General features: G+C 45.7%; 1 protein-coding gene across 2 annotated transcripts in view; it reads left to right on the top strand.

Moving 5' to 3' along the window:
• Positions 1–25,923, top strand: part of LOC134608456 (zona pellucida sperm-binding protein 3 receptor-like) — a 125,954-nt gene that overhangs the window by 62,640 nt on the left and 37,391 nt on the right. For both annotated transcript variants that reach the window (XM_063451282.1, XM_063451273.1), the window contains exons 7-8: positions 7,125–7,221; positions 9,431–9,510. In XM_063451282.1, coding sequence (XP_063307352.1) covers positions 7,125–7,221; positions 9,431–9,510 — 177 coding nt within the window. The remainder of the gene's footprint in view (positions 1–7,124; positions 7,222–9,430; positions 9,511–25,923) is intronic.

Genomic DNA, 25,923 nt, shown 5'->3' on the forward strand with positions numbered 1-25,923 from the left:
CAAGACCATGCTATTGCCTTCAGAGTCACAATAGAAATCTTGAGCAGTGAGCTTAACATCAGTCCAATGGTAGAGCTCATCTTCATAGCAAGGCTCGGGAGTAATGTCTGGTTTGTACCACATGGTACAGAAGGCGTAATCTGGGCCTTCACAGAGAGGCTTTTCATCTTCATAAAATGTCAAATGTGGATGCATGACTTTCTTGATACATCCACAAAGCAGGTAAATGTAGGTTTCATCTGTGATAAATCCATAATAGATACCCCCCTCAGGGAGTGGAAGAAGAGTGGAAGGGTTAAGAACTTGACATCTTTGGATGGAAATGTTGTCAGGTAGAAGAAGATGGCATTGCAGGCGTAGGTGTCTGGCTGGAGACACGTGCTTGAGCTGGACTTGGTTGATGATGGCAGAAATGTCATGAGGGGCCAAAACAACCAGGGGGTGGCCAAGGACCAGGTCTGAGGTTCTTTCTATGAGCTCTCTTGCAGCAAAAACAGCTCTGAGACAGGAAGGGGTCCCTCTGGCCACAATGTCCAGTTGACATGAGAAATATCCAATAGGCCTCTGGCGGCCTCTTAAGTCATTAGTTTGGGTGAGAACTCCTGTTGCGTGGCCTTGTCTTTCAGAGACAAATAATTTGAAAGGTTTTGAGTAGTCAGGTAGGCCCAAGGCAGGAGCAGAAGCAATGGCACGCTTAAGAGATTTGAAATTGTCCAGAGCTTCGTTGGTCAGGCCGAATGGATCTGACTTGAGTGCATCGTAGAGAGGTTGCATAAGCAGAGAGGCCTCTGGGATCCATGCTCTGCAGTAGGAAATGAGGCCTAAGAAGGCATGAAGAGATTTTGAAGTCCTTGGGGGTTGAATGTCCAGAATTGTTCTGACTCGGTCCCGAGTGAGATGTCTGGTACCTTGAGATAGACAATGTCCAAGGAAAATCACAGAAGGTTGACAGAATTGCAGCTTGAGAAGTGAAGCTTTGCATCCTTGTTCTGCCAAATAGCAAAGCAGACTGATTGAACATTTTTCAGTAGTGGGTATATCATCTCCACAGAGCAACAAATCATCCACATACTGGAGTAAAACAACTTCTGGATGTTCAGCTTGCCATGGGTCAAGAATAGTACACATGGCTTTGGCAAATTGACTTGGAGAATTTTGTGCCCCTTGGGGCATGACAGTCCATGTATATTGTTGCATTTCATGGGTGAAAGCGAACAGGTATTGACAGGATGGATCTAGTGGAACACTGAAAAAGGCATTAGCTAGATCAATGACTGTGAAGTATTTTGCAGAAGGTGGGACGCCAGAGAGCAGGGTATGGGGGTTTGGTACAAGAGGAGTGTCCAGGACAGTGGCTTCATTGACTGCACGGAGATCCTGAACCATCCTGTACTTTACTGGCTCACCTTTTAGAGTCTTTTTCTTCACAGGAAATAATGGAGTATTACATTCTGATTTACACTCCACTAAAGCACCCTTTTCCAGGAGCGCTTTGATGTGAATAGAAATGGCTGCAGCCTGTGCTGGTTTTAGAGGATATTGTGGTTTCCTTGGTAACTTAGCTCCTGGGATAAGCTTAACCACCACAGGTGGGACATTTAGATGACCTATATCCTCTGGACCTGAGGACCATAACTTAGCAGGCACCTGAGTTTTTAACTCATCTGGGAAATTGGACCTAGGTTCTGCTGCTTGCTCATTGGATATATCTAATTGCAGCATCAAAGGTATGGAGCACAGGGCTGAAGTGTCAGAAACAGATAGAGGTGTAGACATTTCTACCTGTCCATCTGGAGTGAAGGTTATAGACGCCTGTAGGCGTGAAAGGACATCAGCGCCTAACAGGTTAATTGGGCATGTGGAGGAAACTACAAAACGAGCAAGTAAGCTTGTGCCAACCCGCAGAGGGGTTGTTAGAGGACTGTGTCTCGGTTGGCCATCCACTCCAACACAGGAGACATCAATACTTGACAAGAAAGATGGGTCTGGCAGGTCTTGTTCTCTGAGAACACTTCGGGCTGCGCCTGTGTCAATAAGAAATGTGGTAGGTTGGCCTTCAATGGGTAAAGTTACTGTGGCAAGTGGCCCCCCTCCCTTATCCCCTGTAAACACTGCCATGACAGGGGTTAATGACACAGGTTTGCCAATTTCCTAATCATCATCTGGTTCCTCAACAATTGGAACCGTTTTCATGGTCTTAGGGGCCGGGGCAGGCTTGGGAAACTTTTTGGGCTCCCCTGTAGGAAACTTTTTGGGCTCCCCCGGTTCCCTTTTGGGTTCTGGACAGTCACTTCTGTAGTGTCCCTTAGCCCCACAATTAAAACATGATACGTCCTCTAACTTGACACCCTTGGTGCCAGGGGTGATGGGGGTGGCACGGGCCACCATGAGAGGAGCTGAATTGGGTCTTCTGGGGGTTTGGGCAGATTCCAAACCTCTAGCAACTAGGAGTAACGTATCTAGGGGAACAACCTTGTATTCAGGGCGTGCAGCAATGATTCCCTTGCGTATGGAATCTTTAACACCTTGGACAAACGCACCTGATAGCATTTGTGAATGAATTTTGTCAGTGAGATCAAATCCCAAATCTGTAAACATTTGATATAATCTTGCATGAAACCTTTCCACTGATTCTCCTTTGTCTTGCACAACATCAGTAAGGCCAGCAGCTTGATCTGCAAGTTTATCCTTAGCCCAATCTCTCAATTGATTGCAAAAGGTTACTCCGGAGGGATAATCAACATCACTTGTAAGCAGATCTGTACTGAGGTGGCGGGCCATGCTGGGCCAATATGCATCCCCTGCTTTAATAGCACAAATGCTCAGTAGGTCACGCCAGGCGGCGGAATAAGTCTTTTGTATCTGAACTATCCCTCGGTAAAAAGGCATAGGCTGTTTCTCTGGGTCAGGGAGAGATTTCATTAAAGCACTAGCTTGTGTGGGGTTAAAAGCGACATATTTAGGAGGGGCCTGTTCTCCCCGACCCTGATGGCCGAAGGGATCTTCAATAGAACGGTGGGCTCTCGCAGCCTCCATTGAAACCTGGGACAGCCTGTCATCCTCTCCCTCATCTAGCTCTATTATCTGGGACCTTCTGCGTGAGGGGATCACCTGAGGAGACAGGGCCGGGGGATAGGAGGGAGCTCCGGAGGCGGGAGTTGCCATTGGGTCATAATCTTGGGACCGGTAATCACCGGGAAGCACCGGCATCAGGGGTGCTGAATGGCTGGGGGCCGCCATATTGGAGGCGGGGAAGGAAGTTGCATTGGGGTTAAGGGAAGATGTGGCGGCCATGTTGGATGTGGGCACATCCGGGGCAGACTGAACCGGACTGGGCATGACCGGAACCTGGGGAGTGGCTTGGGGAAAGGGGTATGGCCAGTGAGGATAGGGGTATGGGAAGGGGTATGGCCAGGCCATTTGGGTGGGGGTTGGGGCGGAACCTGGAGTGGGCAGTGAGGTTGGGGAGGGATTAGCAGAGGGGGTGGGAACCTGGGCTGTGGTCGGGGCGGGCGAGGGAGAGGGTGGAGAAGAGTCAGTAGAGGCGGGTGAAGAAGGAGGAGCCGGAGTGGGATCAGCAAGATTGACAGTGGCAGGAGAGGAGGGGTTAGTGAACTGGGCAGATGCAGATGGGAGGGTAGGATTATCTACGGAGACAAAGTGTGAGGAAGGAATGGCAGATGAGATGTTAGCATTAGACTCAGAAGGTGGCTTGGGGATGGATGAGGATGATGGGAATGTTAGGGAAGGAGAAGGGGAAAAGTAGGATCCATCAGAATTTAGGACCGGGCAAACGGGAGAGGTGACGGGATGGGGATTGGGAGGATTGGGAGTGGGATACATAGTCAGCTGGCAATCTCCCATTGCTGACTGGACCTTTGGGATAGACATCCCCCGGGCGCCATTTTGGGGCGCTGGCTGAGGAAGAGCCCCAGCAACACAATTATTATGGTACACAAACAATTTCACACCCTTGTGAATTATTTCTTCCTCAACCCAACCTTCTTGCTGAATAGCCTTTGCTACTCTGTACCATGCTTCAGCTGTTTTTAATAAATTATAATTTGCAAGCTTGCCTTTCTTTTCCATCAACAATCTACGCCAACTTTCTGGTTGTAATCTACCACATGTCGGCACAGCAATTTTACAAACTTTTGCAATCTTTTCAACACCTTTAACCATCTCCTCACCCTCTCTGTCATCAACTAAATCACATGCTAACCAGCCCTTACTGGGCTTACCTAAATCCTGCCCCATAATCCCTTCTCCCCTACACCAGCGTCCCAGATATAGGGAAAGATAAGGAAAATTGAACCAGAACGTCTACAATGCTCGACTGCCACCTGAGAATCGTGGGTCTTTCTCAAGTGCGTCTTCCCAAAACGTAGACTAGTCACTGAATCCGCCTACCCGGGGTGGTAGACACGGATTGGAGCGAGGTGAGAAGTGTGTGACCAATCACTTCTCTATTAAGAGGAATGGGAGTGGATAGTACAATAGTACAGGAAGTGTAGAAAAGGTAAAGAGTAAGGGAAGGAAAATCCTTAGAGACAGATACAGGAGTTTAAATGACTCCACATTAAACAAACAAGACAACAGTACAGTTGAAATACAGTGCATGCATCACAGTTCAAATGAAATCAACAGTAATCCCTTTCTTTCTACATGTGCTTACTCCAAAGTCACCTTTCTCAACCTCGTAGTGTCCCCGCTCGGAGAATGACTTCCTCAAGTCTCACTACCAGCGGCCAAGGATAACAGCTAACACCGGTCCGAAATCCTTTCTAGCCTCCCTCGTTACAGCAGTCCACTTAAAGTGGCCACGCCACCCTCACTCCCGTAGTGCCCTTATAAAACCCACTCTATAAGTCTCACTACCACGTGATGCGGAAAACAAGCAATACCTGCCTGAATCCCCCCAGGAAACTGAGTCCCCTGCCACAAGGCTAAGTCTCCTATCACAGTTAAAATAATCAGTGGACCTTTCAACTCAACTAGAGCCGAAGGGTCCGGGTCAGGACGTCCCCAACTCAACTAGAGCTGGATGGTCCGAAAGCGCACAGTGAAGCTAGCTAGGCTATCAAAGTGACACAAAATTGGATCACAGGAAACTATGATTCTACACAGATCCCACAATTCCACAAACTCCTTTTTCCTTACAGCCACAGCCACGAGGCTCCTAAAAGAAGTAAACAGGCAAAGAAGACCCCCAGGAACACATCCACAGGTCAACCCCCCTTTTTCCCTACAGCCACAAACACGTGGCTCCTAAAAGGAGTAAAACAGGCAACAGGACTTCAGGCAAATCCCTCGGGTCCACCCCCCCCTTTATCCCAAAAAGGGGAAAACAGACACACACAGGACCCTCAAGCAAACTACCACTGGTCCACCACCCCCCCTTTATCCCAAAAAGGGGAAACAAATAAACATTCAGCCCGGGCAACCAAACTAGACACACCCAGGCAACAGATAGACTAAATGCAGGTAACAAATGGGTAATAAGACTCCGGGCAAGATATTACCTGTCTTTGATGTCCTCCCGGGAAGCAGTCACAGACACGTGGACGGGTCAATCAAAGGGGCCGGAACGTACCGGTGGCTCTGCAGAAGTCTCTACCGTGTAACTGGAGGTGATCAGTCTCCCTTTCCTTCCCCCTGGATTCCTCCGTCCACCCTTGTCTTCCTTAGGACGGCTCACCGGCCAGACATAGCCCGGAGTCCCTGTTCGGGCGCCAAAGTTGTTATGGTACTTTTTCAGTAAACCAAAATGTTTAAGTGTCTATCTGTTCCTGTCCAAATTAAAGAGAATTGAATTGCGTATATACGCTGAAGTAATTCAGTCTGACACACGGAGTTCAGGTTAAAATAACTTCGAGGAAATTTATTGGCAAGTGCAGAATCAGCGGGCGCGCAGGCCCTTTTAAGAGACATTTTCGTCATCATTGATTATCAAGATATCAGTGAATAAACATCATTAATTGGATTAATTGTTAAGTGTCTGGGTTAGTGTCCACCTATCAATATAATTAATTGGATCAAAAGCTAAGTGGTTAGTTCCGTGTCCACCCACCAAGAGGTGGTACTTTTCCGGACACGGGTGGGGGACAAGGGGTCTTGAGCGTCATTTTACTCGGTCGGTGATGTCAAATCTCGTGGTTAGGTGCAAGGTCTCTTATGAATAGAACATTTCATTACTACTGTGTTCTCATGGCCTTTAAATTATATTATGTTGCGAGTTAGGGGAAATTCAACAGTTCCTGGGTTAGTCATATCCTTATGGAGAATACTGTCCTTGTCTATTGTATTAGATGTGCTGAGAAATACTGTCATGTAATGTAGTTTTAAAATGAACAAGTCAGGTTAGGAGGACAAAATGGAGGATTGTCACAGTATAAGGTTAAAATGGAGTTAGTGCAATAATTGAATACAAGTACAATAAGGTTTTTTAATAATTCTACATCACAAGCATAGGTCTAAACATAGTACATATATATATATATATAGTTTGTGTCGGAGTTCAGGAGGTGTAATGTGTGTGTAAATGTGGACAGTGTGTGTGTAGCGTGTAATTGCAGGTAGTGTAATGTGTGTATATAATGGGGTAGGATAGTGGTGGCTTAATTTAATAATTAAAATATATATATGTAAAACACATTTACTCTCCCCTTTATTACTATGCCATTAGAGAAAGGGACACGATTATGATCCCTGGTGGTTCAGTGGGCTATTGATGTGGTCTGTACCTCCGCAGGGTACAGACCATGCTTTTCGCTCTAGTGAGCGCTGGTATTTCAGTGTTTCCTCTGGTTACCATGACAACACTCTGATACTATTGGAGCTTGAGCGCAGACAGATGCTGTCAGGCATGCAGGGTGTCCATCTCAGTTCCTCCCGTCTGGCAAGTGAATCATCTCTCGGCCCTTAAAGTTGGTCCCTCTTAGGGCCGGTACTACCCTGCATTGGATGGTCAACTTGGCCCACCAGGCATTTGCCTTGTTTGCCGATGGCCAGTCTGGGCCTGAACTCACTACAAATCACTGTTTAGTAAATATGTTCCTAAGTGAAATTTTGCTAATGCTGTTGTTAATTAATACTGCAAAGAACATCTATTTACATTTTTGCAGGAAAATCATGTGGGAATCCTGGAGATATTATTAATGGAGCTTATGAAGCAGCCGACTTTACATTTGGCTCCAAAGCAGTCTATAAGTGTAATAATGGGTAAGTGCTCTGTGATAAGTCCATATATTACAAACAGGATCTTTTAAAAGCCAGCAGACACTAGCATACATGAGTATTGGGCCACAGTCTCACAGCACAATTGTTATGCTGACAAAAAGAGGGTATTTGGTGGTGTCTATGATTTGAGTACTGCAGAGTGGGGCTGCATTCAGTAATTGTAGATTGCCTTTGCTAGCCCCATGCAAACTTAATGGAATCATCAGAAACAGTCTATGGGAGATATTTATTAAAGTGTTATGTTCTAAAAAGTAGAGCACAAATGTAAAATAGGAAACGTCAACAATGGACTGTGCCTGCTGGTCCCACTGGTTTGCACAAAGACTGCCACACTTTTTGTACTTTAGACGATTTGTTTAGAATAGAACATTTTGATAAACACTCAACACTATTTTTATGAATGATAATTTCATCAAGGTTTGATTCATCAAGGTTTCACCATCAGATTCCGTAGCGCTGTACAATGGGGGGACTAACAGACATGTAATTGTAACCAGACAACTGGACGTACAGGAACAGAGAGGTGGAGGGCCCTGCTCAATGCGGCCTGTGGCGCATAGAGTACAGCAGAGGTGCTCACCCGGCACCCCCTTTTCCAATGCGCCCTATCTCGCCAATAGAAAGCGCCGCCCCTGTATATGATACACTAAAGCTGGTAACACAATCAAAAGAGGGGATAAGGAACACAAAAGAAGGCAAGAAATTCAAAAGTTATGTTAAGAGAAACAGATGAAGATGCATTATTTTTTTTCATCTAATGCAAACAGGTGAAGATGCATTTTTTTGTATGGAATGCATCTCCACCTGTGTCTCCTGCTCTCCCTGTAACTAAGTTCTTCAGCACAGGAGTCTATGCCGAAGAGTTGATCGACAGGGGAGAGAAAGGCATCTTATTAAAGGGACAATGTACTCACCAGAACCACTACACTTTAATGGTGGTGTCTGTAGCCTGTCCCTGTAGGCTGAGCACTGTAATTTGCTGTCTAGGAACATCTCTAATGACAGTCCCTCAGACGGTCACTAGAGGTGCTTCCTAATACAGTGCTGTGCAGTGTGCAACACCTATGTTGAGCACCTCCACTCTCTGCATGGAGGTGCTGAATGCTCCCCATGATAAATTGTATGAGGAGATGCCGATTGGTGTGGTGCAGCATTTTGACACACATGCTTAATAGCCTCTCTTATTACTTATCAAAATTACCAAGATAACGTAATTTTTTTTAAAGCTGTGCAATGACATTCTTTCACCATTTCAGTCCCATTACCAAACTTTTGTTAATATATTAAGGTAGTTGGACCAAAACATTGATTATATGCAAATGCACGTCTGCTTGAAAAAAGAAGCCTAATCAGTGCTTTTTTTTCACGTTTTAGTAATAGTTTTTAGTTTTCAATTTTATGTTTTTTTCCCACCTCTATATCTGCACACTATGTTGGCTCGACGCATTATGGGACTGGTATAGAATTTTTTTCCTGGGCTGCTTTTCGTTCCAAGTCCGGCCCTGGTGCTGGAAGCTGGTGCGACCGCTTTTAGGCTGTTGGGGGTACTGTGAGAGTCCCTTCTCACTTCTCAGCAATTTGGTGCCTCTTATGCTCCAGCCCTGCCTCCTGCATGCAAGCCCTGCCCCCAGGTGCAAGCTCCACCCCACACTCAAACTGCTTTCCTAACCAGCAGAAAGCAGCCAGAAAATGGCAGCTTCACCTCCAAGTCAGTGCTCCCACAGCCTTCAGTGCCAGGTGGGCTTCAGCCCATGACAGTGATTGTGTGTGTATGTTCCTGCTACTGAGTGAGCTTGAATGTATGTGTGTCAGTTAGCTCGTCTGCAGTGAGCTTGTGTGTGTCAGTAAGCTTATCTGTAGTGAGCATGTGTGTCAGTGAGCTTGTCTGTAGTGAGAATGTGTGTGTCAGTGAGCTTGTTTGTAGTGAACATATGTATATGTGTCAGTGAGCTTGCCTGTAGTGAGTGTGTGTGTGTCAATGAGCTTGTTTGTAGTGTGAGAGAGAGTGTGTGTGTGTGTCAGAGTAAGCTTGTGTGTAATAAGCCTATGTTTGTTTTATGCGGCTGTCATATATATTTTTTTTTATGGCTGCTTTGTATCCCCAGTCCAGCCCTGTAGGAGTTCAAAAAAATATGAAGCCTCCTGTCATGCAATAAAATTATTCTAATGCACTTTGTTCTATATCTTTTAGATACAGAATGTTGACAAAACGGAACTACAGAGAATGCCTGGCAGATGGACAATGGAGTAACATTACCCCTGAATGTGAAGGTAAAATAAAGCAATGAAAGTGATAGGTTGAAGTCTAAAATGAGTTACTAGTCAGGAATTAAAATCTGAGGCTACAAATGCCAAATCAGAAATAATCTCCAAATCAGCAATTTTTTAGTTTGGCAATATTGCCCTTTAGTTTATATTTCACTGTAAATTCATTTAAAATCTAGTTTACAACCTTGTAATTATTTAGTGCCTTACATTAGTTATTTTGTGATCTGAGTATTACTTGTGAATTGAAATGCAAAGTTTAGCCTATAATTGCCACACTGGCAAATAGCTAAATTGGGGCAAATTCAGCTGAGTTGGTGCACATGTTTCAACTATCCTGCAGTTCATCACCAAATTATGGTTTAGTCATATGATATGATGCCGTCTGTCCCTTCCTCCCAGCAAAAGGGCTTTTAGAGCTTTCAATTCTGACATCGAGAAATTCCACGGCTTCAATACTGCATTTTTCCAAAAGTTGTAAGTGTTATGGTTTGCAAAAGAGTTATATAATCACCCGTATCTTTGATGCAAGTTGTGTTATACTGAGATACACACAATCTTCATCCCTACACACATGCTTGAAATAGATTTATCTTGCAGGTATAATTCCTAGGGAAAATTGTCTTTAATTTGGATAAAAACATAACATATCAATTTGTCTCCATGGCCTGTGGGGCCTGGAAGACGAAAGTGAGGGAATTGACTGGGAACATTTTGGGGGGGCCCACTACTAAAGCTTCATTATCGATTGTAAGAACAGTGATAGAGGTCATATGCATCGACACACCACGCCAGACAAACTTTTAAGCATGGGAGCCAACCTCAAAGACCGTTGTGAGAAAATCTGTGGTTGCCTTGCTGAAAGTGTTGTCATTTTAAAAATCTAACAGGTCTTAATCTAAGCATCCCATCATCATCCAGTTCTGTTAAATAGCCTTCTTTCTAGGCTATTTAAAGAGTTTATAAGACACACAAATAATTTTATATCTAACATACTCTAGGGTGCTTTTGAAAACACATGAAATTCCCCATTTTCTAAACTATTACACAAAATTGCTGATGACATGCTCATTGCTCCTGAATAAATTGACAGCTATATTTATACAATGAAATATTTTTTAGCAGTATGGTACCACATTTGTATGTAAACAAAAATCATATTGCTACAGTAGCCATTATTATCTCTGTGATAGAGTGTACTGATACCAGAGAAACTGACGGAAGCCAAGCACAGAGAGATGGACACAGGTTTCTTCAGGAAGGAAGAGATTCTTTATTCGGTTCACCGATCGGGACTCAGAGGGACTAATGTCACCAAAATACAGCAAGTTCTGAGCCCCGGACAATAGTGCAGGCTCCTTATATAGGCACATAACTCCTCCCATATTAAGCTCCACCCGCACATTCTCTTGACCAATCAATACAAATAAGAATTAACTTCCTGCTTAACCGCATGGCCTGTCCAGCACAATGGAGGAGGGGAATACTACATCCTGTATTCTTGCACATGCTCCGTACACTACTGATCGTATCTTGCCTCGTGCAACCAACTGATCGATACGTCAGCATATGCACGTACACATGCCACGTGGTAATCTCAGCCTACTAAATTTATTTTTACCGAGATTCCACCACATTCCCCCCTTTGATGCCTCTTGATATTTCACAATTACTTGAGGCATCACTTAACCTTGGTTTGCATACACCGCAAGTTTCCATGAACCAGACCAGACTTATCTATGATGTGAATCTTCAACACTCATCTTCCTGCATTGGTTCTCCCTGATCTAGAGCCTTATATTTATAAATTGCCATTATCTGTGCAGCAGCTTTCCTCTCTGCTATATTTTCTATCAGGCTTTGCACAGACCTAACTACTAAGGGTATAAGACATGGCAGGAGTAGACACAACATTAAAATCAGTAGGACTCCACCTACCAATGCCTTAAGCCCTCCAAACCACTCATACCAGCTACCAAACCAACTACTTGGATTGTACCCTTTCCATACCTGAGTAGGCACATGTGCTAGTTTAACCATATGGCTAGTAAGCTCAGCTATTGCTTGCCCTTCGTCATCTATTTGAAGACAACAATTGCTCAGGTTAAACTTCCCACATACACCTCCCTCTACTGCCAATAGGTAATCCAAGGCTAATCTATTTTGGTATACTGCTGTCCTCATCCTGGTATTATGCTTCGCTAGAAGATTGAGCGCTTGTGAGGTCTCATTAGTAATAATCTCAACCACTGCCTGTAATCTTATAATACGGTTGAGCATATAAATTGGGGTTCTATAACCAAAGGTACCATCCTCTGCCCATGTGGCTGGCCCATAGTAATCTATAATACGCTGGGTCCCCTTTTCTTCCTATGATTCACATCATACACTTTAACACCTAAAGTCTCACCTGTTTCGATAGGTAACAAGAAGAAGGATGGTTTGAGCATACCCAACACACATGCCCCCTCCCAGTCCTGTGGCAACTCCGAATAGGCTTTCTTACCACAGATCCAGTACAAATTTGCTGGGGCTCTCCAATTAGATGTGATGGATAGATCAAACCACACATCCTTTAAATTGGCGTATCTTGCAAACGGGTTAGATGGTTCTGAGACATTTGAAGCCGACCACCAAGTTGTATTCTTTGTATCATCATCATAAGCTTTTTGCCCTAGACAAGTTAATTCTCCTACAGAAGTATTATACATCATTCCTTTCCTCGCTATGCAAACATAACCTATGATGGAGGTCTTTAATCTCCACTCAGATTTACCTCTAACACTCATATGATAATCGGCTTGTGAAGATATTAATTGTTCAACTGCCTCAGAACCGGACATTACCTCCTTTGCTTCCCAAGGCCATTGGTCTCCCATGTTAGTACCTCCACACACATAGCAGTTGGTAACATTAAGACTACCGGCAATACTTTCGGCTAAATCAATGAACAGGTTTTTAGCATTATGGGGGATCTTATTATCTATGCTCATCTCTTCATAAAAGGAATGGTATACTTGATGAGTTTGGGAGGTTACCGTATCAGTCTCTATCCCCATAAACAATACTGTCTCAGGGTCTAAACCCGTCCCATATATTTGGAACCCAAATAAATTACCATATTTATCTAAGAACTTGTCAGGGTTATTTATAAGTATATGGATTGGATTGCATTCCATAGACTTACAGTATGGATTGGTAGGCAACTTAGTCACAATCATGTCCTTGTCTGCTGTCTGTCCCCAAGTTGCCCACCCCACACAAGACCAATATGGGCAAAAGTTATCATCTCTATTTGGGCATCTAGGACTCACATACTTATTTTTACTACTGGGACAAATATATTTATCGTTAGACCCATACGTTCTCTCCCATCTAAGATCCCCACATACATTCCACGTCTTTCTACCACTTGATATCGCTTTACACGCATCAAATAACAGAACACCTGAAGAATATACGGATTCTAATACCGTTTTGTTAATTAGGGTCCCCTGAGGATCTCCATTCCTGAGAGTCAACCAAATTGTACGGGGTTGATACTCTGGACTGAAGCACTTAGGTTCTCCTACTCCTAAATGGCACACACTATATTCTATATTTAAGTATCTACATCTTGATACATCTCCTTTACACTCGTATTGCGAATGCCAAATTAGGGTCTGGGAAATATGGTTACCTGTTCTTGTAGTCTTAATGCATACCTCACAGCTAGGAGTGTCGGTACCTCTACCTTCCTGAATATAAAAATACACATATAAAAACATTATTAGAAACACATCTTTCGTCGTCATCCTCAGTCTTCGTCCGTGCGAAGGCACCTCAGCTTCCAGGTGTAAGGGCTGCAGGGAATGGAGTTCTGCTCGTCTTCACAGGGGTCCCTTCGAGACTTTTCCTGACTTATACACTACACGTCGGTGAGCGGACAGGCTTTATTATGGCCTTCTCACTCACTTACCAATCTCTGAAACAATAAAATTTGTAATCCACAAGGTTCCTCGTCACTCCAACTGAATCGTGCGCTTTAACCGGATCTTGCAGGGATTCTCTGGATCTGCTGTAGCTTGCCAAGAATCGACTGCTGCTGGTTTAACCCTGGAGTGATGTATCTACGGAGTCACTTCGGCTACTTTTATCGCTGTAGGGGTAGACAAAAGAACAACATAAGGACCTCTCCACTTGGGCCCTAACGGTGCATTATTCCACTCTTTAATCCACACTTGGTCTCCTGGGTGGTAACTATGAACTGGGGGATAAATATTCACAGGTAATCTATCTTGTACCCATTTCTGTACCTCCTCCATAGTCTTACCCAACTCTACAACCTGCTGCCGGGTAATTCCTTCTCCCAACTGACTCAAATCCCCCCTTAAGTTACCAAGTACGGGAGGTGGTCGCCCATACATGATCTCAAAAGGAGAGAGGCCCATCCTTCTGGTAGGTGTACTGCGGATTCTCAATAGAGCTATGGGCAAGAGAACGTTCCACTTAAGTTGGGTTTCCTGACACATTTTAGCCAACTGATTCTTAATAGTTCTATTCATTCTCTCTACCTTACCAGAACTCTAGGGTCTATATGCCGTATGAAGCCTCCACTTTATACCAAGCATATGAGTCAGTTGTTGTAGGCACTGATGAACAAAAGCTGGACCATTGTCCGATCCTATAGAGCAGGGTAGTCCATATCGGGGTATTATTTCTCGTAGCAGGAATCTCACAACTTCTCCTGCTTTCTCTGTACGAGTAGGACATGCTTCTACCCAGCCTGAATAGGTGCACACAACTACCAGTAGGTAGCGATGTCCACCAGATTTAGGCATCACTGTATAGTCAATTTGTAGATCGGACATGGGGAGTCCCCCCATAAACTGGACTCCTGGTGGCTTTACTGGTCCTTGCCTTGCATTATTTTTAGCACACGTTACACATCTTCCGACAATGGCCTGAGTCAAATTGGACAATCTTGGTATGTAGAAATATTTTCTGAGAGATTCTTCTGTACTGTCTCTCCCGGAATGTGTCCCGTTGTGATAGTTTTGGACAATTTCTACCGCTAGTGATGCTGGAATGACTATTCTTCCATCTTCTAACTGATACCATTTGTTCTCCAAATACTTTCCAGGTTCAGTCATTAACCACTCCTCTTCTTGAGCTGTATAAACTGGAGTCCATTGAGACAGTGGAGTTGGTATCAGAGCAGCTATATGCTCCACATATTCCTGTCTTTCTGATTCAGCGGCACGCTTAGCTGCACTATCTGCCATCCGATTTCCTTTGGTTACATCACCATCTCCTCTCAGATGCGCTCGACAATGTATAATACCGACTTCTTTCGGCTCCCACACTGCTTCCAATAGTTGTAGGATTTCAGCTGCGTACTTGATTTCTTTGCCTTCTGAATTCAATAGTCCTCTTTCTTTATACAAAGCTCCGTGGGCATGGGTGGTTAAAAACGCATACTTGGAGTCCGTGTAGATGTTCACTCTTAAACCTTCAGCCAATTGTAACGCTCGTGTCAGTGCTATCAATTCTGCCTTTTGTGCTGATGTTCCTTTTGCCAGTGGCCGAGCTTCTATCACCTTATCTATCGTTGTTACTGCATATCCTGCATAGCGGATCCCTTCTTTCACATAACTACTGCCGTCGGTGTAATATTGAACATCGGGGTTCTGGATGGGAAAATCATGAAGATCTGGTCTACTTGAAAATACTTCACCCATCACTTCCAAACAATCATGTTGACTTTCAGTAGGTTGTGGCAAAAGGGTAGCTGGATTTAAGGTATTTACAGTCTCTAAATGCACTCTTGGGTTTTCACACAACATTGCTTGATACTTGGTCATACGGCTATTACTAAACCAATGATTTCCTTTGTAATCCAACAACGTCTGTACTGCATGTGGGACTCGTACATAAAGTTCTTGACCCAGAGTGAGTTTATCGGCTTCAGCTACCAGCAGGGCGGCTGCAGCTACTGCTCTTAGACAAGGTGGAAGTCCGCTGGCCACTGCATCCAGTTGCTTAGACATGTAGGCAACAGGTCTTTGCCATGATCCCAAGTACTGTGTCAATACTCCCACAGCCATTCTTCTTTGCTCATGTACATACAGGTAGAATGGTCGTGTGTGATCAGGTAGACCTAATGCTGGGGCACTCATCAAAGCCTTCTTTACATCTTCAAATGCCGTTTGCTGTTCTTGAGTCCATAAGAAGGGGTCGTGCTCTGTACCTTTGATAGCTGCATACAGAGGTTTTGCCAGTATCGCGTAGCTGGGAATCCATATCCTACAGAAGCCTGCTGCCCCCAAGAATTCTCGCACTTGTCTTCTATTCTTGGGTATCGGTATTTGGCACACAGCTTCTTTTCTCTCTGGCCCCATAATTCTTTGACCTTCAGAGATATGGAATCCCAGATATTTGACAGTTGGCAAACACAACTGAGCCTTCTTTCTAGACACCTTGTATCCTGCCTTCCAGAGAATGTGTAGTAGATCGTGCGTTGCTTGCTGACATATTTCCTTTGTAACTGCTGCTATCAACAAGTCATCTACATATTGTAACAATACACACTCTCCTGGGATGGACTCGAAATCCAGTAGATCTTGACTTAGAGCTGAACCAAATAGGGTAGGTGAATTTTTAAACCCTTGGGGCAGTCTTGTCCAAGTCATTTGGCGTTTTGAGCCCGTCACAGCGTTTTCCCATTGGAAAGCGAAGATACATTGGCTTTCTGCGGCAATTCGGAGGCAAAAGAAGGCATCTTTGAGGTCTAAAACTGTAAAATAAGTTGCCCCGCCCGGAATTAAAGCAAGCAGGTTATATGGATTGGGCACAACTGGATGTATGCTAACAACCGCATCATTGACTGCTCTCAAGTCCTGCACAGGTCGATACTCATCTGTACCGGGCTTTTGAACAGGCAGCAATGGGGTGTTCCAGGGGGAAGTACAGAATTTTAGGATACCATACCGTATGAACTTATCCAGATAAGATTGGATGTTCTTTTTAGCCTTCTGCGGGATGTGATATTGCCGTAGGCTCACTGGATAAACCCCAAGTTTTAGTTCGATTTTAATAGGTGGAATATTGCGGGCCAGTCCTGGTGGGTTGTTCTCTGCCCAAACTCCTGGTATGTTGAATAAGGATTCATCACTCCTAGGGTTTTGGCTAGTCAACGCTGTATAAAGTCGCCACTCTTCTTCCTTTGGTACGGATAATGTCATAATACCTGAAGGTCCATTAAACTTTAAGGATGTTGTTCCATTTGGTAGGAACGTAATCTGCGCTTGTAATTTGGATAGCATATCACGTCCCAGCAATTGGACTGGACATTCAGGCATGTAAAGGAATTGATGTTTTACTACGTGGCCTCCCAATGTACAGAGTCGACTTTTAAGAACCGGTTTTGCAGCACTTCTTCCAGTTGCTCCTATTACAGTAATAGTTCTTCCAGATGGAGGAGCAACTAGATTAGTCACCACCGAATGTTCAGCACCAGTTTCGATCATGAACGCACTCCTTTTTCCCCCTATTGATACATCGACCATAGGCTCCGCTCGACCAAGGGGGATGGAGCCCGGTCGGTATCAATAGTCCTCCATGACCGTGTCAGCCAATCCTACAAAGTCCCTACCTTCTCTATCGCGGGACCTTTGCGCTGCTGGATAGTACCTATCTTCCCTTACACTTCCTCTATTCCCATTACTTCCTCTATTACCATTGCTCCCTCCGGGGCCTCCTCTACCTCTCGCTCTGCCTCTAAAGTTTCCATAACCTGCCCTGGCTTGGTCTCTCTCATACTGCTCTCTTTGCGGACACTCACTTCTCCAATGCCCTTCTTCCTTGCAATATGCGCACTGATTCCTACTCAGGGGCTCCCTATTCCACCTACTATCGCCTCTATCTGTTCCCCGTCTATCTACGCCTGCGATTGCTACCGCTAGCATATCTGCCTTTCTACGCATCTTGCGCTCTTCCTCTTTCTTCGTCTCTGTTTCCCTGTTCATGTACACCTTATTTGCTACCTCCATTAGTTGGGTGATAGACATACCTGCAAACCCTTCTAACTTTTGTAGCTTGCGCTTAATATCTCTGTAAGCTTGGCTGACAAAGGCGGAGTTTACCATTCGGGAATTATCAGCGTCTTCCGGATTAAAGGGGGTATACAAGCGGTATGCCTCCAATAATCGGTCATAAAAGACACTGGGCGCTTCATCACTTTTCTGAATCACCTCAACTGTCTTCGACATATTAATGGCTTTCTTCCCTCCGGCTTTCATGCCAGCAATTATAGCGTCTCTATAGGCTTTTAGTTGAACCATATCTGCGCCATTAACATTCCAGTCAGGATCGGTATTAGGATAATGTGTTGCGGCCCATGCTGCTGGATTGGCTTGATTTAAAGCACAGCCTTCATCCTCTAGCGCTTTAATGGCCGCTTGGTTAATCCTAGTCCTTTCCTCATTATTGAACAATGTCATTAATAACTGCTGGCAATCAGCCCATGTCGGATTATGTGTCTGAACTATCGAGGTGAACAGATCGGTCATAGCTTGTGGTTTCTCAGTGTACGAGGAATTGTGGGTCTTCCAATTCAAGAGATCGGTAGTCGTGAACGGGACATATACGAAGACTGGGTCAGCATATACCATTTGACCTGCGGCATCGAGATAGGCTGACCCAGGATTCAGACGAAGAGGCATCTGGTAATGTTTGGGTCGTTGGGTACCAGTCAGTTGTCGGGTTAGTATAGGGCTACGTGAAGGGGCGTCGGTTAGAGGTTCCAGTCGGGGGGTGGTAAGGCATGAGGATGTGGGAGCTTGATTTTGGGAAAGGTCGGTAAATAGAATATTCCGAGCCGAGCTAGAAGAAGCTTGACCGGAAGTTTGAAGTGGCGCCAAATCAGGATATTCAAATCTAACGGGGGTTGGTTCCGGAAGGGAAGGTTTAATACGAGGGGGGGTGGATTCTGCACTGGAGGAGGAAGCGGAAGTGGATGGGGGCAATGGGGGAAGGGGTGTAGAGCTTCCTGTACTCGTACCACTTCCTCCTAAAGGGAAGTAAGGGGCCGGCAAAGGGATCTCGGACTCAGGGGGCGTGTCCAAAATGGGCCTAACCATAGTCCTAGTGGACAAACAAGTCCTGGCCACCATGAGGCGACATTGCTCCTCGTGGCATATCCGAATCCATCTTGGCGAGTCGTTTACGGCCTGTCTCCAACAATCAATATATGGAAACTGTCCGTAAAGTTCAGGCCTACCTGATACAGCCACGTGTACACGCTGTACCAGAGTTGGATCCAAACTGCCACGTGGTGGCCATGCCGCAACCAAAGTAGGCCACTCCCTAGTGCACAAAGTGACCAAACGTACAGGGGACATTTTACCCCAAAATCACATGTTTTAAATCCCTTTTTGAAATTCTTTACCATACAACCTAAGGGATCCAAAATCGTTGACTCCGACGCGCCCATACTTATCAATGGAGCGTCGTTGACAACGAATACTATGCACACGTTCTATTCAACAGTCACACCCGTTTCTTCCGGCAACAGCACCACGTGGTACGGTTACCAAGTGAAACGTACACAATAACACAATAAACACTCAAGGAATTCTCGTACACACACAGCTGTTACACCAGTCACTAAATAATCAATATTATGCCCTTTGGCGAAACTATACAGTCACCCACGCTATAATTCTCTATATATGAATTACCCGTCTATAACACACCCCAGTAACATCGTCTTTTACAAATAGCGGTTACAGTACGGTTAGCATAGGTCAAGGCACAATTTAAGGTCACAATACAATTATTAGTGGTTATGGTGTTAAACATGCAATAGACGACAGTGATTAGTACTTATATACAGTGTCAGTTAATATACAGGGTTATGGTACCGTGCACTATGATACAGCAACACACTATTAACACTCTCGCTAGACGGCTGAGCTCGCGCTATCTAACAAGATATACACTTTACTAACAATCTTTAACACATATACAATGCCAACTAAACTATTGGCCAGTACCTTGAATGGACTACCTAAAACTATCTACATCCGTTTTGGTTAGCCACACTGCCCAAGCACCACATATAGCGAACTAGAGGGCGGAATTTACAACAGAACCCTTTTAGTCTTTCTACTCTATCAATAGTCTAGTGGGTTCCAAATTTACACGCCTTCCCACTTAGCCAAGATAGGTTGAGATCTAGCGAACCGAATTTACACAGGCGCCGCTTAGTCTCCCGGTCCCTCCGACCTAGCGAACAAAATATACACCCTAGAACGCTAGTCTAGACAAGACACCGGTGTCTGGCTTGGGCTATTTACACAGGACCCCGCCTGACTCCAAACCAAATCAACTGGTCTTACTAAAGAGCATTCGATTGAGCGGTGCGCCTTCGCTCCTTCCCTCCGACAGAGGGGGCAGATTCCATACACAGATTTAAACCCCTTATGGGCCTACCGCACAATCGGTATACCCCTAGTGGGTCCGCCGTCTAAAACAGCAGTCGTCTTACCTCCTCGTTCCTGAACCTGAGTTCACACTCATCGACGGGGACACCCCAGCACTTCTTACGTAGAGGCCGATGATCTCCTGGACAACAGACCAGTGGCGCCGAGACGAAGGGAGGTCCACGCAGAAGTTCAGGGGTGCAGCCGTAGAGAACGTGGGCAAAGATAGACCGTCTCACGCCTCTGCCTCTCAGCTACCGTTGAACGATGAGCTTCCCGGTGTCACGGTAATATACCCCAACACGCAGGAATAGTTCACAGTCAAGAGGCAAGAAACAGTGTTCGTCTTACCGGACCTTAGAATGGCCGGACTAGGACGAGAGAAAGACAGAGTCAGAACAAGCCGAGGTCAAGGGAACTGAGAGACAGCGTAACGTAGAACAAGCCGAGGACTGGTACACAGAGGACAAAACAGCGGATAAGCAAGCAAGGATAAGGAGAGAGCGGAGTCCGGAACAAAGCCAAGGTCAAGCACCAAAAAACCAACTGAACGATACAAGCACTAAAGGGAACTGGACAGAAACCACGATAGGGCAAGGAGCAAGGGGAAACAGGTGAGTATAAAAACCCTAAGGTTCACTTTGATTGGCTCCTGTCATATCCACGCCCCCAAAACGTGAGTGAATGGGGAATGTGGCCTGACAGGGGCCAATGGGAGACTGATTCTAATTTAGTCTCCCACTGTCCCTTTAAGAGCGCGCCCGAGACGCGCGGCGCGCTCTTAGTGTCGGGCGGAACATGTGACCGCTTCTCGCGGTCACTGCCCGCCTGACTGATCCCATCGTTGGCTGAGCCGCGCGCGGCTCGTGCAGGAGCAGGACCGCGCGCGGCGAGAAGGGAGGACCCCGGCCGGCCCCTGGAGAGGGTAAGTACCGCTACAGTACCCCCCCCTGAAGACACGCCCACCGGGCGGGGAGGAGCAGGCCTGGCAGGAAAACGAGCGTGGAAAGAACGCACAAGGCGAGGAGCGTGAACAGCGTCAGCGGAAATCCAACTGCGTTCCTCAGGCCCATAGCCCTTCCAATGTACCAGATATTGGAGGCGACCCCGAAGCAAGCGAGAGTCAATTACAGCCGCCACTTCAAACTCCTCATGGCCCTCCACCGAAACCGGAGGAGGAGGAGGGACATGCCGAGTAAAACGGTTGCACAGGAGGGGTTGTAACAAGGAGGTATGAAACACGTTAGGAATGCGTAGATTCTTTGGAAGATCCAATGCATACGAGACAGGATTAACCACATGCAAGATACGAAAAGGACCAATAAAACGAGGGGCCAACTTCATAGAAGGCACACGAAGACGAATATTGCGAGTAGAAAGCCAAACCCGGTCTCCCACCGCATAGGATGGAGCCGCCCTGCGATGCTTGTCAGCGTGAATCTTCTGGCGAGCAGCTGAGGCCACCAAAGAACACTGAACCTGCTCCCAAGTATTACGTAGACTAGCCAAATGTTCGTCCAGAGCTGGCATGCCCTGTAAGGAGAATGCAGCTGGAAGAACCACGGGATGCCGGCCATACACAACGTAAAAAGGGCTGTTACCGGAGGATTCATGAGCAGCATTATTACGAGCAAACTCAGCCCAAGGAAGCAGGTCAGCCCAATTGTTCTGATGGTGGGACACGAAACAGCGAAGATACTGCTCCAGAGATTGGTTGGCACGTTCAGCAGCTCCATTAGACTGGGGGTGGTAGGCTGAAGAAAACGAGAGGGAGATACCCATCTCTGCACAAAACGCTCTCCAGAATCTGGAAATAAACTGGCTACCCCTATCGGACACGATCGAAGTGGGAATACCATGCAACCGAAACACCTGCCCGGCAAAGATAGAGGCAAGTTCCTTGGATGATGGCAATTTGACAAGAGACACAAAATGAGCCATCTTAGAAAAACGATCCACAATCATCAGGATGACAGTTTTACCATTAGAGGGAGGTAATTCAACAATAAAATCCATGGATATATTGGACCATGGCCTCTCGGGTATGGGCAACGGATGCAACAACCCACAGGGAACTCTGTGGGAGGACTTCATACTGGCACAAGTGCTACAGGCATTAACGTAATCGGTGACGTCCTTGCGCAAGGACGCCCACCAGAAATATCTAGAAACTGCTGAGACTGTCTTAGAAATACCAGGGTGTCCAGCAGTTCTAGTGTCATGATATAATGACAAGATGTCTCGTCTCTCTGGCATATCAACGAATAGCTTATCAGCAGGCCTCTCCTCAGGAGCCAAGTTTTGTTTAGCCTGAATAGTCTGTAAGAGAGAAGACGAAATAGAAAGAACAGTAGTCGCTATTATTCTGTCAGGCGGAATGACAGGGGTAACATCGACCTCGAGTTTGTCAGTAGTCTCGAATTGTCTGGACAGAGCGTCAGCTTTAGTATTACGATCACCCGGTCTGTAAGTGATTATGTAATTAAAACGAGACAAAAACAGAGACCACCTGGCCTGCCTAGAAGACAATCTTTTTGCTTCACTAAGGTATGAGAGGTTTTTGTGATCCGTTAAAATGAGGATAGGATCCCTGGTACCCTCTAGCAGATGTCTCCATTCCTTGAGCGCCAAAATGATAGCAAGGAGTTCACGATTGCCTACATCATAATTTCTCTCTGCTTTGGACATCTGTCTGGAAAAGAAGCCACAAGGGTGTAACGGCTTTTCAGGTGAATCTCTTTGAGACAAGATAGCACCTACCCCTATCTCAGAAGCATCAACCTCAAGAATAAAGGGCAGTGAAGGGACAGGATGCTGTAAAACAGGAGCAGAGGCAAATGTAGCTTTCAAGAATTCAAAGGCCTCGAGTGCCTCTGGTTTCCAGACATGAGTATTACCATCCTTCTTGGTCATTCTGGTTATAGGCGCTACAATGGCAGAAAACCCTTTAATAAAACGCCTATAATAATTAGAGAACCCCAGAAAACGCTGAATGGCTTTCAAACCCTGGGGCAGAGGCCATTCCATAATGGCAGACAGTTTCTTGGGATCCATACGAAAACCCTTGGCAGAGATTATATAACCCAAGAATTGGACTTCAGATTGATCAAATGAACATTTTTCGAGTTTGCAATAGAGACCGTTAACCAGAAGAGTTCTCAACACTAATTTAACATGCATGTGATGAGTCTGTAAATCATTAGAATAAATTAATATGTCGTCCAAGTATACTATAACGAATGTATGTATAAATTGACGTAGGACATCATTAATAAATTCTTGAAAAACTGCTGGGGCGTTACAAAGACCAAAGGGCATCACAGTGTACTCGTAGTGGCCACTCCTGGTATTGAAAGCAGTCTTCCACTCGTGATCCTTTTTGATACGTATGAGGTTGTAAGCACCCCTAAGGTCCAATTTAGTAAAAACTGTGGCCTGTTTAAGCCTATCAAAAAGTTCTGTGATCAAAGGTATGGGGTACGCATTTTTGACGGTGATTTTATTAAGGCCCCTATAGTCAATACAAGGCCTTAATTCGCCATCTTTCTTAGACACAAAGAAGAACCCAGCCCCTGCCGGGGAAGAGGATCTTCTTATAAATCCCTTCTCTAGAGATTCCTTGATATATTCCTCCATAACCAGATTCTCCTGAGGAGATAAAGGATATATTCTCCCTTTGGGAGGCATCGTACCAGGTAATAAATTAATTGCACAATCGTAAGGCCTGTGAGGTGGCAATCTTTCAGCCTCCCTTTTATCAAAAACAGATTTAAGAGACAGGTACTGAGAGGGTATGACCATAGGCACGGGAGGAATATGAGTAGAATTCAAAGGGGTGACTTTAACAACACAAGACTCTTGGCAAGAATCACTCCAAGAAACTATTTGTCCTGACTCCCAATCAATGGTGGGATTATGAGTACGTAACCAAGGATACCCTAACACGAGGTGAGAGGAAGGAGAAGTAATGATCTGAAACCGAATGGTCTCAGAGTGTAACACCCCTGTAGACATATGTAGGGGAACAGTCTCATGTGTGATAATAGGAGAGCATAATGGTCTACCATCTATGGCCTCAACGGCCAAGGGTGTCTCCTTCTCTCTGGTGGGTATGTTATTCTCTTTGACAAAACTGGAATCAATAAAGTTTTCGGCCGCTCCGGAATCAACCAGGGCTAGTATATTCCCTGCTATGCAGTTACTATCAAGGTGCAGGGAAACAGGAAGAAGTAGCTTATTAAGAGGCAAATCTGAGGACTGTGATGTCACACCCAAGGCCAGTCCTCTATACGGTCTTAGGTGCGAAAGTTTCCCGGACGCACGGGACATTCTTGTCTCATATGACCCCTCCTACCACAATAAAGACAAAGTCCCTCCTTTCTCCTATAAAGCTTTTCAGCGTCGGTAAGTTTAGCAACCCCTAACTGCATAGGTTCCTCCTCAGAACCTTTAGATCCCTCGGGAGTCTCAGCTCTAGGGGAGTTAAGGGGAACAAAATGTCTATTTCTGGACCTGGTATATAACCTGTCACGGATCCTGTTATCTATATCGATAAGATAGTCAATCAGGTCCTCCAGCGGTACAGGGAGGTCCTTAGCTGCTACCTCATCTAAGATAGTATCAGACAGACCTTCCATAAAGGCAGTAGTAAGGCCATTATTAGTCCAATCTACCTGTGAGGCAAGGGTCCGGAACTGAATAGCATAATCGGCTACAGATTTAGATCCTTGCTTTATTCTCATTAATGCCCTGGCGGCATTTTTTGACCTTTTAGTCGTGTCAAATGTTCTACGGAACGCTGTGAGGAAGCTATTAAAGTCGTGTACCATAGGCCCATTAGCCTCCCAAATAGGATTTGCCCATTCTAGTGCCTTATCCGTAAGCTGGTGCATAAGAAAACCCACCTTAGATCTGTCTGTGGGAAATGAACGTGGGTACATTTCGAAGTGGAATTCTACTTGATTAAGGAATCCCCTACATGTCTTAGCGTCCCCTCCATACCTAGGTGGCGGGGTTAGATGTGCAGAAGCATTAGACATATTAGCTGTGTCCGGTATAGGGTTTACAGGAGGCGTAGGAACAGGTACCGGAACAGATCTGGATAACAGTGTCTGGATGGCTTGAGCCATTTGATCCATACGGTGATCCTGTTCTGCGAATCTAGCCTCATGAGTGACCATCTGTTGACCTAAACCTGCGGGGTCCATGGCCCTATCGTAATGTCACGGTAATATACCCCAACACGCAGGAATAGTTCACAGTCAAGAGGCAAGAAACAGTGTTCGTCTTACCGGACCTTAGAATGGCCGGACTAGGACGAGAGAAAGACAGAGTCAGAACAAGCCGAGGTCAAGGGAACTGAGAGACAGCGTAACGTAGAACAAGCCGAGGACTGGTACACAGAGGACAAAACAGCGGATAAGCAAGCAAGGATAAGGAGAGAGCGGAGTCAGGAACAAAGCCAAGGTCAAGCACCAAAAAACCAACTGAACGATACAAGCACTAAAGGGAACTGGACAGAAACCACGATAGGGCAAGGAGCAAGGGGAAACAGGTGAGTATAAAAACCCTAAGGTTCACTTTGATTGGCTCCTGTCATATCCACGCCCCCAAAACGTGAGTGAATGGGGAATGTGGCCTGACAGGGGCCAATGGGAGACTGATTCTAATTTAGTCTCCCACTGTCCCTTTAAGAGCGCGCCCGAGACGCGCGGCGCGCTCTTAGTGTCGGGCGGAACATGTGACCGCTTCTCGCGGTCACTGCCCGCCTGACTGATCCCATCGTTGGCTGAGCCGCGCGCGGCTCGTGCAGGAGCAGGACCGCGCGCGGCGAGAAGGGAGGACCCCGGCCGGCCCCTGGAGAGGGTAAGTACCGCTACACCCGGCCAATGCACCAAATGATACCGGAGAAACTGACGGAAGCCAAGCACAGAGAGATGGACACAGGTTTCTTCAG

Source organism: Pelobates fuscus, chromosome 1 (assembly GCF_036172605.1).
Source record: "Pelobates fuscus isolate aPelFus1 chromosome 1, aPelFus1.pri, whole genome shotgun sequence".
In the NCBI taxonomy this organism is placed as follows: Eukaryota; Metazoa; Chordata; class Amphibia; order Anura; family Pelobatidae; genus Pelobates; species Pelobates fuscus.